The sequence below is a fragment of the Tenrec ecaudatus genome, chromosome 15, assembly GCF_050624435.1.
Source record: "Tenrec ecaudatus isolate mTenEca1 chromosome 15, mTenEca1.hap1, whole genome shotgun sequence".
NCBI lineage: Eukaryota > Metazoa > Chordata > Mammalia > Afrosoricida > Tenrecidae > Tenrec > Tenrec ecaudatus.
In genome coordinates this window covers 8,189,960-8,205,560 of record NC_134544.1, presented here as the reverse complement: position 1 = coordinate 8,205,560, position 15,601 = coordinate 8,189,960, and the positions used below count along the sequence as shown (strand labels likewise).

At 44.6% G+C, this 15,601-nt stretch overlaps 1 protein-coding gene across 1 annotated transcript in view; it reads left to right on the top strand.

Moving 5' to 3' along the window:
• The window catches only part of DOK6 (docking protein 6), a 377,410-nt gene extending 367,468 nt beyond the window's left edge, over positions 1-9,942 (top strand). The window contains exon 8 of the mRNA XM_075532718.1: positions 2,598-9,942. Within this exon, the coding sequence (XP_075388833.1) occupies positions 2,598-2,737 (140 nt within the window). The 3' untranslated portion in view covers positions 2,738-9,942. The remainder of the gene's footprint in view (positions 1-2,597) is intronic.
• Positions 9,943-15,601: the final 5,659 nt, after the last annotated feature.

The window sequence follows — 15,601 nt, the reverse complement described above, 5'->3', positions numbered from 1 at the left end:
CCCCAGAAACTGACGTAGCCCAGATGAGCGCATCCATTCTGTCCACTTTGTTTAAATCACAACATCGATTTTGCTTTGTTTTGTTTTTACCGACAGTCCCTAAGGGCAGAAGAATCGTAGAGGAAAATGCTTAATTATTTCTCTCTTTTGTTCTCACACCCGTTGTCACTAAAACCAGACAGCCTTCCAATGTACAATTCTTGTTAAGGTGTGCTATTTTTGTGATAAGTGGTAAATACCCTTCATTTGTGAATTGTCAAGAAATAGTTGAAGTACGCAAAATCATAATTTAGCTTCCATTTAGACTGGAAATTATTTCTAGAGGAGGCAAAGAGAGAGCTTTTGTCCTTGAAGGAAAATGTTATCTGAAACACGTCGTAGTGACGGACAGCACATGGAGAGGGTGGGCTACGAGGAATGACAAGTTCATGGACCCAAGCAGAGGGGGAGGGGGACAGGAAACTAACATTAACTGGGCACCCACTGTGCCAGGAAGTGAGCCCTGGTGGCACCGTGCTTGTAGTGCTCAACCACTTGACAAGGTGAACAAGAAGCGGCATGTCCCCATGTCCCCGTGTCCCCAAATATCTCCTGTGGACCCCTCTCCATGGAGCTCAGCCCAAGCTTTTAAATCAAATCCAACTCGATGCATCTCTAGCCAAGAGTCTCTAGTTGTTGCCTTTCCTGCTAAGCTCAGCTCATGCTGCATTGGATGCCAGTCATTCGCAAGCATGACTAACACGCCTAGTCTTCACATAGCGACTGTCTCCATCTTTTAACATTTTCACATCTTCATAATCAATAAATATCAGACTATTTTGTACATTGTAGACATCTATCTGGTGATAACAACTGCCCAGATGGGAAGCAAGAGTCACTGTGATTGTAATGGTTAAGGGGATGTGTCAACCTGACCAGGCCGTGATTCTCAGTAGTGTGCCCATTGAATAATGCTGTAACCTGGCAGTTATGTAAGGATGCCATTTAGCAGTTATGTCATGATGAAGCACGGCCCTTAGATCACGGCGTAACTTAGCAGTGGAGCGCTGGGGTCCAGCTCCTTTCTGGGATCTGATGTGGTCCTCCTCCATTTTTGCTAACACTGGTCTTTGCGAAGCAGCCTGGCCTTTGAGAAGGGAGGGGAAGGATGACAAACTTCATTTGGGGTCCCAGTGAAGATTTAGGATAAGCACGTCTCTCCAAACCAGGGGCAAAGACACTTTTTTTCTGCCAAAGGCCATTTGAATATTCTATCACTCATAGGCCATATTGGTCAAACATTTAATTAACTCACCCCTACTGCAGTGGTGAAACCCGCAGCCACTCTGTGGAACAGAAAAGGAAGTCTCTACTTCCATGAAGAGTTACGGTCTCAGAAATGTGCAGGGGAAGTGCTGCCCTGTCTTACAGGGGCCCTGTGGGGCAGTTGACCCGATCGATGGCAGGGTATTTGTTTTGGGTGAAGGTGATGGCAGGGGCCGCTCCTCTTGGGTGAGAAGGGTGCAATTAGCTGGCAGTGATGATTTCCTAAGCCTTATTTCACCCATGTCTGGGGTTCCCCACCCCCCGGCTCTACACATTCTTAGCACCCTGACCCATTTCTCAACCACATATTTGTTTTTGTTTACGGGAAGGCAAAGTTCCACCTCACAGGGGTGCAAGTAGACTGCCACAATCATAGATAAGCATTTTCCTTGGTTGTAGTTTAAGCCATTTTAATAACAATTTTTAGCAACTAATATTCCCATGTAAATAACACGCCCACAGATGTTATATGGAAATTGGCATAGCACACATGGAAATTATATGCAGAGGAGGGGTTTTCTAGGTTGGCAAAAACCTATGATGTACTTGTTAGTTGCTTAAGTTTATGGGTGTAGCTAATATGAAGAGGCTTCAAGCACAGGGACTCACCAATCCACCCAGTCCAGACCCAGGGCCACAAACTGAGTTTTGATTAAAAAAACTTTCTGCTAATTGATGAGAAAGGTGTCCTGGTGAGACTGTGGTCAGATGCTGAGCTACAAACCAGAAGGTCAGTGGTTCAAACCCACCAGTCACTCTGAGGAGGAAAATGAGGTCTCCTGCTCATAAGGAACGGCAGTCTCGAGAAGGCTAGAGGGTCGCTGCGAGTCAGAATCGACTAGATAGTAAGGGCTGGGTTTTCTTGCAGATAAAGGTACTTTGCTTGTCCACACGTGTTGCACAAAGTGCATGATTTGCTCTCAGGCACTGAAAGGAAGTAAAAAAAAGAAAGCAGTTTGCAGCCTCTTTGTCCAAAATGGCATTTTTCCGCACCCAATGTTGAGGACAGTAGTGGCTTGAGGCCCTTGAAAATCCGCCTAGCTGTCCAGCAATCATTTGACAAGATGGACCAGAGGGAAGTAATGAGCTCTAAATACAGTATTTTTAACTCATCATGGATAAAGGCGCAGACAACTTCTTGTTCTACCCCACCCCACCCTTCACCCCTGCCTGTCTTAGGCTCATCCCCATGGGCCTGAGGGAGTCGACTCTGTCACCAGAGTACCAGTCGTGTTTGGGGCTGAGCATGCGTGTGTGTTCTTCTGAGCTCAGCTCTCTTGTTTTCCCGCTAGGTCACGGGTTTGGTTCCTCAAAGATGTCTCGTGCACAGACGTTCCCCAGCTATTCCTCGGAGCCGGGGGATGAGGCCCAGCAGCCATTGTCCAGGTCCAGCAGCTACGGGTTCAGCTACAGCTCCAGCCTCATCCAATGACACGACACACAGGGAGCCACCGCTGACCAGAGAGACAGTCTGCCCGGGACCCGCCTGGGAGTCAAGAAATAGTTCGTCTCCTCTGCATCTTGGAAGAGCGAGGGCCGTCAACTTGCAATGGGTCGGGTCTCTCTCGGCCCAGTCCTGGTGGAAGGTTACAAACTGGAGTTCTGCTTCCTTGAGTTAGTGGCTAAGTCCTTTATTTATTGAGTTTCTTTCGGGTGGGGAACTATATTTTACAAAAACAGACTCTAAATCGTGTGAACAGTCACTTAAATTAAAAAAAAATCTCTTTGGGTCTGATGGTAGCTGAACCCATGGCACCATGGGACGTTGTCTACCCTGGATGCAGGTCCATGATGGGTCAGAGTCCCTGACCTCACAGAGGGCTTTTCCATCTGCCCTTATGACCACAGGACCTGCCCTTAGACATCAATGGTGACACCACCCCCCCCAGTATGTGGCTGTGATGGTATCAACAGGGACAAAAGGGACAGACCCAGCAAACCAATACGCTCCCCCAGTGGCATCATAATCTTCTGTATAGGTATGCCTAACAATGACGGGAACACAAAGCAAAGAACACAATATCATTTGTGCAGGGCCCTGTAGCTGTGTTGTGTGTGTGTGTGTGTGCACATGCGTGTGCTTGTGGGTAGCGAAATAGAGAAATGGGTATCACGATATCCCTCTATATATAACAAATATATTTCAAACGTGTGCTCAGGGTGACAGGATACGTCCACTTCAGTTGGTGACAATTGTTTATTTGGTGCATTAAAATTAAGTTTGTTATGTTGAGTGGCTATTTTTAAAATAGTGCTATTTAAAAAAAAAAAGCTTCTTCTTAGCAAAAGTATTTATGTCATCAAGGCGATTCTAGCCCAGGCATAAATGGCAGTGCAGGCAGAGGGCGTGCTTGGAAAGTAAAGCACCAAGTCTAGCTGGTCTTCCTCATCGCAGGATCCCTCAGGTGGCATTTCCAGTGAGGAGTCCCTGGTGTTTTAGCCTTTTTGTCTCTTTGGCCACCCGGCCCGTGGAAAGATCGGGTTCGTGCCCTGAGCAGGTCACATCGAGACACAGAGGGCTGCCTGTGAGAAGTCTGCAAGCCGAAATGGAAGAGCACAGGGAAGAGCACCGATTGGTTGCCAGCCGTTGGAGACCAAGAGGTGCAGGGCTGTAGACTGAGAGCTCTGGAAGCCCATGCCCCATCTCACAGTGCCCTGGGGGCTGGGGAAGGAATGGGCACCGCAGTTCAGTTGGGTTTTCTGTTTGGCTGAATCTAGAAGCCAAAATGTCCTATTTTTAGCCCTGACACTTTCCAGGTCACCAAGGCGAAGGATGGTTTTTCCATGAATGGAGCATGCTTGGCAAACTCAGGATAATTGCTTTGCTTGTCTTTCCCGTTGGTGTCTGCTCTTTCCAAGTCACCTGATGCCACGGTGCTCAGCTGGTGGGCTCTCACACAGCCCAGGTCAGACTGAAAGCCAATGCAGCCAGATCTTAGCTCACGGAAGAGGAAAACTCTGAGCATTTTGATACTCAACAGTCTGGGGGAAGGGGTTCACCTTGTTGATCAGTGGTAAGATGTTTCTATCTTTCCCTCACCCCACCCCATCCCTCGCCAGAGCTGGAGTGCAGGTTGACAATTCATTTCTGTGAATAACTACTGAATCAAAAGGGTTCCAGACCTCCTGGACCAATGTGCATGTTGACCCAGCCAGAGTCTCTGAGTCTCTCACAGAAGTATGGAAACTCGATCAAGATGCTAATCAGAAGTGTCATATGACGAAAAATAAAATGATCCTCAGCTTTCAGCGCTTAAAGGGAAACGCCCCAAACTCTCAATGCTGTGAATTCTGGTTGAATGGAAGTGACAGGTCTGCTGGGACACAGGCTCCCCGAGGTCTCAGGTGTCAGGGATACACACTCGGTATTACTGTAGCACATGGCACCTGCTGCTGAAAGGCTGAGTGTAGAAAACACACGAGCAGCCGCCCACCCTGAGACCAGTCAGCACAGCTCCTGGTGGCGCCTCATTCTGAGAGAGCCTCCGGCCCGCTCACTCAGTCGAGCTGCTGCTGCTCAGAGACCAGGCGTTTCCCTGGGGTCCTGGTTCACATCTCAGCTTCATGACCTGGTCTGTGAGCCCAGGCGAGGTGCCCATTAGAAGGGTCTGCTCTGGTGTCTACTTGCTGGGAGACAGAGCACCCATGGGATGCTGTGTCAGGGTCACGCTCTGGATCCGATCCCATCAGCTAGCCTCACTGAGGGACACCAAAGATCAGTCTTCACAGTGGGCCAGGCCATTCAGACAACACTAAGTCACGGAGAGACTATGCGAGACAAAGAAACCAGAGTCTTCGACCCATCCAAATCGTAATTAGAATTAACTGGGCAGTGGCTCATGGTACATTTGTGGAGATGGATCCCAGCATCCCCCTCCAGGTGATCGTGTTGCCACTAGGTCAGAATGGCTAACTGAACAGATAAGAGATCTTACCTAGCCAAATGTACTGGACGTCAGGCATCGGGCACTATCATAAAAATGGCGAGCACATAAGCCTTCCACAGAAATCAAAGATGAAGAGTGATGATGTCTGTCTCCAGGAACCTCCGCAACATCTGCCGGAGCATCCAGCTGGAGCAGAGACTTGGATGGCATCCACTGGAGCTCCTAGGCCTTGGCCTGGAGATGTTCTCACACTTGCCCTTGATCCCCTCTGTTCAGAGGGGTTGTGTTATTCCTTGACTATGCATGTGGCTCTCCATTCCAAGGCAGGGACTGAGAAGAACCAGTGATGTAGCCTGAGCTCCTTGTGTGGCTGATGCAGTGGAGCTTGTGGAGATGAATGAAGATGTTTGCAATTTCCAAATCAGGTGGGAAGAGAGGGGGAAGGAGCGAAGTGAGTGATAAAAACGCTTCTCAGAGCAGAGAGAACCTGGGAGCCACCAGCTGGTCTCAGAGGGAGATTGAGGAGAGTACTTTTTATGTGCCCTGGTTTCCTCCTCTGATAATGCTTATTTCTGGGACACCTGGCCAACCCACACCTTTAGATTCAAAGTAAACTCACCTTGGTCCAATTGCCTATGACTGGTGGGCCTAAAGAAAACATGGCGGCGACTTGCTGGCCAAACTACTTCTAGGCACTCGGAGCTAATTGCTTTATACCAGTGTCAACGTCACTTAGGATTCAATAGGTTCTGGCCACTGCCACATCTGAACTTGAAAGAATTGAAAAATTAACATAATTTGCTGCTAATTTAGGAAAGATGCTGTTTTGATAGGGCATGTAAAATAAAACAAAACCTATTTATTCACAATAACCCTCACCCTTTTCTAGCAGCTTGTAGCTAGAGTACTGGTCCTAGGATCTTGTAAAGTTCTTTTCTGTCTTCACTGGCCAATTGTATTTGAAAGTCTCTTCTCTCCTATGAAATGGCCAGCCACGTCTACCTGCTGTCCAATATAGAAAACAGTGGGCTTCCTGAGTAACTGTACACTGGTAGTAGGAGCTTCTACAGGTCCCACTTAATTGCATGCAATTATCTATCTCATAATGATGGGAAGCACATGATAAAAACTGATGTTTCCTGCTATCCTTCAGCCAATCATTCAGAAGCCTTGGCAACAAAAGCATGAGTCCCCAAATCCCTAAGTTATCTGAGCCATTTGCTAAAGTCAACCGTCCAGGCTACAATGAAAAAGAAGCTAAGACAATTATCCTTGTGAAACCTTTTAGGCCAGTTTTGACTATCATAACATAGCACAATAAGTGGGCGAGAAATATGGGGGTGAAGGCTGAGCATTTGACCTTTACTCATTCATGTTTTGTAACCAAAATAAATTCTATACCTACTCAGAGTAGACGTAGCTCTCCAATTCCATTCCTATGAGATATTGAGAGCTGTGGTGCCATCTCAGACGACTTGATTACTCACCACGCTGTGTAAACCCCCAGGCTTGACTTCCTCAGCAAGCACTTGCCATTTGAGGTGCATTTGTAATCATCCAAGTAAGTGATGTGCCACACAAATAGATTTCTAGCCAAAGAAATTGACAGAGTGAATATTTGTAGGCTGGGCCATTTATCTAGTGCAATTTCCCAGGCTGGGGCAGAGTTGAGGATGGGACCTGGTGAGGAGGGCAAGGACTTAGACAAGATGATTAAGATCACACCGCCTTCTGAATGTTGTCACCATGACCCTTGGTCTTCTTGCCAGCTTAAGCTTGTACTGAGTGTATCATGGGAGGAGTACTTCAGTAAGCTGGTGTCTTAAAGTGCCCACAGGAAGAAATACATCACCAATAAGTATGCTGCTTTCCATCTAGTGAAAATTATTGAACAAAAATGAATATGTATGAAATCCTGATTGACACCTCTCTTGGGTACCATGGGAATCACTGTTGTGTGGCCAGCGACACTGGAGTTTCATCATGAAGGTGTGTTATCACTGAGACTGGCTGGGCTCCCATATCTGAGAAAAGGTAATCAAACCCACGTCTGTCTATATTCTTTGTAAGTATTCTTGCGAAGATTCATGCCTTTGTTCTCCAGGAAGATACTACAAATCCACACATTCCTACTCAAGACTGTGCATCTCATTTGTGTACATGCTACCATGATGATGTCTGGAGCAGGCATTAGTGGATTTGCAGGCTCTGATGGAAGTCTCACAGGGTGCTGGGTACATAGTCCAAACAAAGAAGAAGAATGCTAACTCTGGAAGAAGATCGTGTAGAAAACCAAACCCATAGATGTTGTGATTTGACCAAATGCACGAAATGACCAAAGTGTGGCCTTCTCTCAAGATCCTGATCCAGGACTGTTGCCTGGACACCATCTTGTCATAATAAAAGTCGACAAGCAGCACAGTGGCTCTAGAGAAATAAGCCTTTGGCATTCAAGTCTTTTCCTGTATTTTTCAGATGTCCCAACTCTTGCTGGACTCTGCAACAATATTACTGGGAAAGGCTTTCTGGGACCATTTAAACTATTTGACTCACACCACCCTGCTGCCATAAGCCCATGAATGAATGTTGTAAGCTTTATTAACCCTCAGATTACCATCCTGTTCTTTGCTTGAATTCCTTTTGTTTTTAATCTTAAGTGATTATGAATTTTGTTTTAAAATTAAGTAGGAGTGCTTTGCAGTCTTACTCATATTTTGTGATTATAATTTGGGAGATCTCTCCCACTCTGTGATACTTTATGGTGTCATTATTTAATGCATTTGTCAAAATTTTGTAAGATAAATTGGCCACATGTTTGCTTTTTTTAAAAAATGTGACTTTTGAACAGATTTCATTTTCAAAGGATTGGGGAGATTTATTTCTTACATCCAAATGCCTGACACATTGAGTTTTTCCTTAGAAATTCCAGTCGGAAATTATTTAAATGAAATAAATTTTCAGTAAATACAGAGTAAGCTAAATGTATTACATTTTGTTAAAGTGGACTGATTCGGGGGCAAACTCCTACATTTAAAAAAAATCTTAGTACCCTGCAACCATGCAATGGAGAGGAAAAATGCATTTGTAATAAGAATATCCCATTTCCTCCTAATAATTCTGTTTGACTAATAAGTTTGTGTTTCATTAATTCAATCCCTTTTTCTGTTCCCTAGTCCACATTCCAATTGTCAGAAGAATGAATGAATCTAAGTGTTTCAATATACCAGGAGCCCCTGCGGTTTCTAGGTTACTCACTGGGCTGTAACTAAAAGGTCTGCAGTTTGGTGCCACGAGCACCCCCGAGGTAGAAAGAGGGGGCTTTCTACTCTCGTAATGATTTCCAAGTCTCAGAAATGCACAGGGCCAGCTCTACTCTGTCTCATAGGGTGGCCATGAGTCGGAATCAACTAGTGGGTAGAGAGATGTTTTAGGGTGGTGGTTGTTTTTGGAATAGTTATTTGGAGCCAATTTTAGTAATTGACAGAATGGGCCTTCTCAAACTTTCCCATGCCTGTAAGCAGAATCTCCGACATACAGAGAACAGGAAGTCGGCCCAGCATTGCCCATTCAGTGGCACAGATCCATACCCTCTCTCTGTAATTGGTCAAGTACAGGGATTTTTATTGCAGTCCTCATCCTTGCAAGTGACCCACAGCCTCAGACTGTGCTGTTTCCTAGAATCAGAACATTTTTAAACTCCAAGTGAAGGCAGAGAGGATTAATAGAATGATTCGAATGGTTTATTGTTGTTTGAAAAGTCTCGAAAGAACTCTTCTTAAAGAGAGCATCCTCAGTTTCTCTGGTGGTTCCAGGTCATGAGAGAGTGGACGGCAGGGCTGAGGATGGGACAGCAGAAATGCAGAGAAAATGTGGACTAAAATGCCAAGTGTATCTCAGTAATCAATACTAATCTCCAAGTGGCATGAGCTACAGATCAATATGACATAAAGCAATGGATCAAATTTGAATTTATAAATCTGCTGCATAATTGAAGGAGCCATGTTCACTCTTGTGCAAAAGGAAAAGGTAGCAGTGAGTAGGATGGATGGCTAAAGCTATGAGCCTTGTGACAACCTGAACTCACATAAGATTCTCGCTGATTACAAGAAGCTTGGTCTTACTTCACTTCAAGCAGGTGGTATAGAAACCATGTCAACAAACCTGTCTACTCCCTGGTAATCTGTGGGCCCAGAGAAGACCCCATCATACCCCTCCACAAGCACACACACACACACACACACACACACACACACCTTTTGACTAACTCTGTCTGTACCACGTTTTACCTTTTCTCCCTTTCAGATCCACACATGAAGGTACCGACGTCTTGTAAAGCCCCAATCCCTATGAATCTTTCAAATATATGAAATCCTTATCATTCGCTTTCTGTAGCTCCTTATTTAATTAATTTATATATACTTGGTGAAGTCTTATATTGTATATTATGAAGGGATGTCGTTTGTAGTTGATTAAATATACTGTTGATGGTCACTTTGAGCAAATTGAACTTGGACATTTAGACCTGTGATAAGAAATAAAACGCCCTTGATAAATTTGCTTCTTTTGCAAAATACGTGTATGTGACTTGACATCATTCTCCTAATTGGTTGGAATCTATTCCAGATGACTTTTCTTTGGGGTACACCTGTACTTACACCCTACTCGAACAACCTTTTGGAATGGAACGCAAAAGAGTATCTGTCCCTGGAACCGAAATGTGAACTTTTGGCAGAGCAGAAAAATATTCTAATGAGCCAATAATAAAACTAGGAAATTCAATTTTTAAAAATCTGTGTGTGTGATTTTTCCCCCTAGTGAAAACACATGAAACATATAGTTGAAGACTTAATTAGTGGATATGTAGTATCTACAACTCAGTACTTAAGGGATAAGCCAAGTCCCTTGTTGTCAATTTCTTTCGTGTGGTTGTAGGCAGCCAGTGTGATGGCCGGAGAATCGTTTGTGGCCACGCTATACCAACCTTTGCTCCAGCACTTGAAAGACGGTGACGTAGTTCCAAAGTACCACTCTCCACCATAACCTCGCATGATGGAGATTTTGAACGACCACAGGGGTCGTTTTTGCCCAGGAGTAACTTCACAATGTCAGCACTGTAATCCCAGATGGTGTCCTTGGTTTCTGTTATCATGTGATGAGCCTGCTATGGTGTAATTAAGCAGAATTCTGACAACCCTATGCTGCTGACTTTGAAAACGTCACTTAGTCCTTCACTCTACTAGCTGGCAATTTTCAAAGTAAAGCAAAAGAGGGCCATTTGTGAAATGTAAGGTTCTTGAGACTTGATTACTATTGCCAGTGTTTTCGCAACTCTGTGTTATCCTCGAGGATGCTTTTGATTAGGATGACTCTGCCTTGATATGATCTAGAAGAAGATCCATACTGAAGATGGCCTGAGAAATGCCCAAACTCTTCTGTTCCCAGGTACAGGAAGCAGTGCTGTCGGGGTTTCCCACGGTGCTGCCGGTGCTGTGACAGTACATTGCAAGCATGGTGGCTGATGGGAACAGGAAGAGCGTCTTGTCTTACAGTTCTGGAGGCGAGGAGTGTGAAGCCCAGATGGTGGTGGTTTTATTTCTGAGAACTCTGAGGAGGAGGGGTTGCAGGCCGCTTTCTTAGCTTCTGCTGATAGACAGGGATCCTTGGAGTTGCTGACTTCTAATGCATCTGCACCTGGCCATCTTCTGCTCCTCAGTAAGGACACTACTCAGATTGGGTGCGAAAGAATGCGCCTTGGCAGCAAGGATGATGAGACTTTGTCTGCCTGTCTTTGAACATGTCATGGGGGGTCGGGAAGAAGACCAATCCCTGCAGAAGGACACTACATCATTCTTGGAAAAATAGATGGTCGGTGAACATGAGGAAGTCCCTCAACAAGATAGACTGACAAAGCTCTGAAAATGGACCTAAATCTATGGATGGTCGTGAGGATACCACAAGCCTGGGTACTGGTTTGCTCTACAGGAGCTCACGAGTCAGAGCTGACGTGAGGCATGGAACAGCTCCAGTCTGATCTCCTATCAACCTGCCTGATAACAGCTCTGAAGGTCCTATTCCACACCACAACAAGGTCACCTTGACAGAAATAGGGGTTAGGATTCTAACTTCTCATTGAAGGGGTGCAATTAAATCTATATTAAAGCCCAAAGCTCAAGGGGCTTGCACAGCATTGCACAACTTTCCCTCCTGCACTGAGTTTATTCTGAGAACCAAGGAAAAATTAGTATTTCGGGGACACAATTTCATATCCACATCACATGCATGCTGTCATGGCTGGAACAGAGACCAATGGCTCCCTTTCCCATTTTCTAATCCACAAGCACTTGGATTTAGACCTGCCCTGAAATCCTAGTCTTTATATACAAAGCCAGCAAACTTTGCCTTTAAATATTAGCAAGTCATTTCTTCTTGGTTGACAACATTCAGTTCTAGATCTTTTTGTTCCTTTAAGGGTATCATGCTTTTAAAAAAGAATGTGAGTTTCCCTACGAAATCAAGTGGTTCAAAGAGTGTTTCAACCTGTTAAATGCCCCACTACAAGTGGGTTTGTCTGAATTCACACCCTGAAGAAATATAATGAGCAAAGTCCCTTTGAAGTCTATGCAGCCTGTGGAGTGTGTGGAATGCTGAAACGTGGTGGTGGTGGCAGTGGTGGCGGTGGTGGTGGCGGTGGTGAAAGCACCCTCACTTCCTAAATGCTGAAACTTCCTGAAACCAGACTGGTCATCCAATCTGAGGGTGTCCTCATAGAGGAGCAGAAGAGACATGGAAGAAGGAAGGTCATGTGGAGATGGAGTCAAGAGATGTCTGAGCTACAAGGGCTGAGCAAAACAAGAAAGAACCATCCCCTAGATTTAGAGCCTTCGACTGAAGCATGGCCTGTCCATACATTGATTTGGACTAATGGTGGCTAGACTGTAAGGCCATCCATTTATGGTCTCGCCAGTCTCTCACTATGCATTTTGTTAGAGCAGTCATCAGTAACTAATACCAACTCACGGAAGGTTCTTCAGGCAAGAGAAGACCCCTTCTTCAGACATATGGGAAGGAATGGTTTTGTGGTCAAAGGAGACTCGGTCAAATTTGAAGACCTGGGGACTTTAGAATCATCAAATTTTCCCAAATATCCACATTCTAATTTCTGAAAAATGCAGCCCTTCCAACAGTGTGATTCCCTCCACCAAATGAGAGTGGGTGTTTGGCTGCTGGGAGGTCAGCCCTTTGGCTACAGAACTCACACAGTGTGCTCTCTCTCTCCTGATTTGAATCTCGAGCTGGGAGGTGAAAGCCCCCAAAACATCTTTTGCTTTTTCTCTAAGTTATCCAGCATCCTCTGAAGTAGTCAACTCACTCCTATTATATCCCATTTTCCACTGAAATATTTTAGAGCCTCAGCGAGGTACCTTGGTCATATAAAGTCTTGCCTCTTCTGGGCAATGGTTTACAGATAGCACAGTAGGTGACCGTTGTAACAGCACATGCCACAGACTACTAAGGTCCCATTTATCTCTGGTAACAGGATGATTAGCACCTTTAAATCGAATTGGATCAGAAGCCTGCTTCCAGAAGTTTTCCATTCATTCAGTTCTATGCCCCTAGAACTACTTCTGATACCAATTACGGCATGATTGTGGTTTCATAAAGGGAATACGGTGACTGTGATTGTTGTGGGGTGTAGGATTGATTACCAGCAATAGGCATTAGATAATATTAGAAGGTACTAAGGTAAGGAAGGTCTAGGGAAGAAATTAGAGGCTCAGAAAAAGTCACGTCCAGGTTTGTCAGAGAAGCCAACCATAGACAGCCACCAAAGCAGAGTAGGACTGAGAGGCTTGGGCATCCCTGTGATGTTGCTGCCTCTGGGGAGTTTTTGCCTCTGTGGCTCTGCCATCAGAGAGGGACTAGTGGGCCTGGATGGCAGAGGGTCTCCAGAACCGCTTGTCCAGAAGAATAGACGAACAGACACACATTAGAAGAGAGCCAGAGCGGCCAACATCCTACTGGCCCCCTGCTCCTGTCCAGCGTCTCATTCATTCAAGCGCCGTGTCCAGTGCTTCACTCACATGCAAGTTCTCCAAGGAAATTTCAAAATGGCCGCAGGAGAATTCCAGGCTCTTTTCCTTGCAATTTCTACCCACTTTTCAAAGTTCCCTCCTCTTTTGACTAATCCTGCTTCTCTGAAGTGAGGGTGTCAAAACATCTCACTTCCTGGTGAAGAACAGCACCGTTCGTTATGTAGAGAGTGAGTAAAAAAAGAGGAAGAATTGTCACAAGATGGACTGACTTGTCACAAGATGGACGCCAGAAGGCGCTCAAACCTGCCGTAGAGGGTGAGGACAGCGCGGGGCCCAGCACCGGTTTCATCCCGTTGTGCCCAGGGTCACTGTGTCAGAGGTCACGTTATGACATCTGACAACAGCCCAGAATCATAGAGGAAAGGGGATTCTGGGAATTATCATTCCAATCTTCACCAAAATAGCATTGCTCAATCTGACACACAACCCGTCTGGTCCAGTTTTCTTCCATTGTCCATCGGGAAAATGATACTTCTCTTGCCTCCATCTTAGAGTGGTTGCAAGAATTAGAAGAACTAAAGAAATAGCTTTGAAATATATAGCTCATAATATAAACATACAAATAATATTTTTTAATCAACAGACCAACTTTAGAATCCTTAGCTGCTCCTAGTCACAGAAAGAAGAATCCAACAGACATGCGACGTGACAAAAGGAAGAAGAGTAGCTTACTGCATGTCCCAGAAGGCACTGAGCTGGCTGTGTACATTTCTTTGTACAGCTAGTATGTTCCAAGAAAGAACATCAGAATGTGCTTCCGATGACCTCCATATGGTAAAAAACCAACGTGGGTCAAATCAACCCAACTGCAACCAGACCCAAAGCTGTTAATAAGGAAATGTAATAACACTGACAGTAAGTTGGAGAACCCCAAACCTCTCCAGCCACCAGACTGAAGAATCATAGTCATAGTCGCTGTTAAGTGCTTTAGAATGTCTGGGATAAAGGATGTCATGAAAAGATAATTTAATAATAATGAGATCATCTTAAGAATAAATTTCAGAAAATATGAACCCAGTTGGGATTATTTAAATCTAGAGTAGTGAAGAAAAAAGTGATCCAAACTTGTTCTCACATTTTGTTTGTAAAGGCGGTTTGGCAATACAACAAAGACGCTGCTCTGTAGCGTTTAGAGAAGTGATGCCGAGCCTTCCAGTGGATGAAAACGTGTCCCAGCCTTGACTTAGTTGATGACTTACACTGCAAACCCATGGCTTCCTGCTTTTTACCATCCTTGTTTCTACAGGCCAAGTGATGCAATACTAGGGCATCCTAATTAGCTGTTTTCCATACCAAGTGGACAGAAGTGAGCTTCTGATGTAGAATTTTAAAGTAGCATGTTTTTAAAAAACGTTTAAAGACACACCTGTGTCTGGATAGAAGTTGCAATTTCAAAAATCACTTATAAATATGAGTGATGTTAAAGTATAAAGTCTACAAAATTCAGTATGAATGTATTATTAAAACTGAACTGTTAAATGTGAATTATTTTCCATTACTCAGAGACTACTAGTTAAGGGCATTGATATAGATATTAACTTGCATTTGTACATTTATTCGCTAATTTGTTTTAAAACTCTCTTGAATGTATTTGGATTTACTTATGTTCCAGTATCACGTGTTGTCATTGATGATATGTTTCGGTATCATGTGTCATTGATGATATGTTCTGGTATCATCACATGCGGTCGTTGATGTTCAGTGCTGTTGTCAGTTCTGACCGCTAACAACACTATTGACAACAGGATCAAACGCTGCCTGGTCCTGAGCCGTCTTCCTGTTTGTCACTGTGTTCGAACCCATTGTGGCCACGAGCGTGTCAACCATCTCTTTGAAGGGCCTCGTCTTTTTTGCTGACACTCCACTTTACCAAATGACATATTTCACCAGAGACTGGTCCCACTTGAGAACATGCCCAAAGCACTTGAGGGAAGTCTCCCCATCCTTGCTTCTGAGGAGCATTCTGGCTGCACTTCTTCCAAGACAGATTTGGTCGTTCTCCACAATGTTAATGGCACATTCTCAGTTAATGCCATAATTCAAGAGCATAAATATTTCTTGATCTTTATTCATTGTCCAAGTTTCCAATGCAATTAGAATTATGAGGCAATTAAAAAAACGATGGCTCAGTCCAGGTACTTCTCAGACCTCATAGCGACACCTTTGCTCTTTAACACTTGAAAGAAATATAGCGTGGAGCTGATACCAAAGGCTCAAACAAAAAGTAAGTATTTGGAAAACGGGGATGGCAACGTATGTACAAGTATGCTTGATACCATTGATGTATGGATTGTTATAAGAACTGTCAGAGCCCCC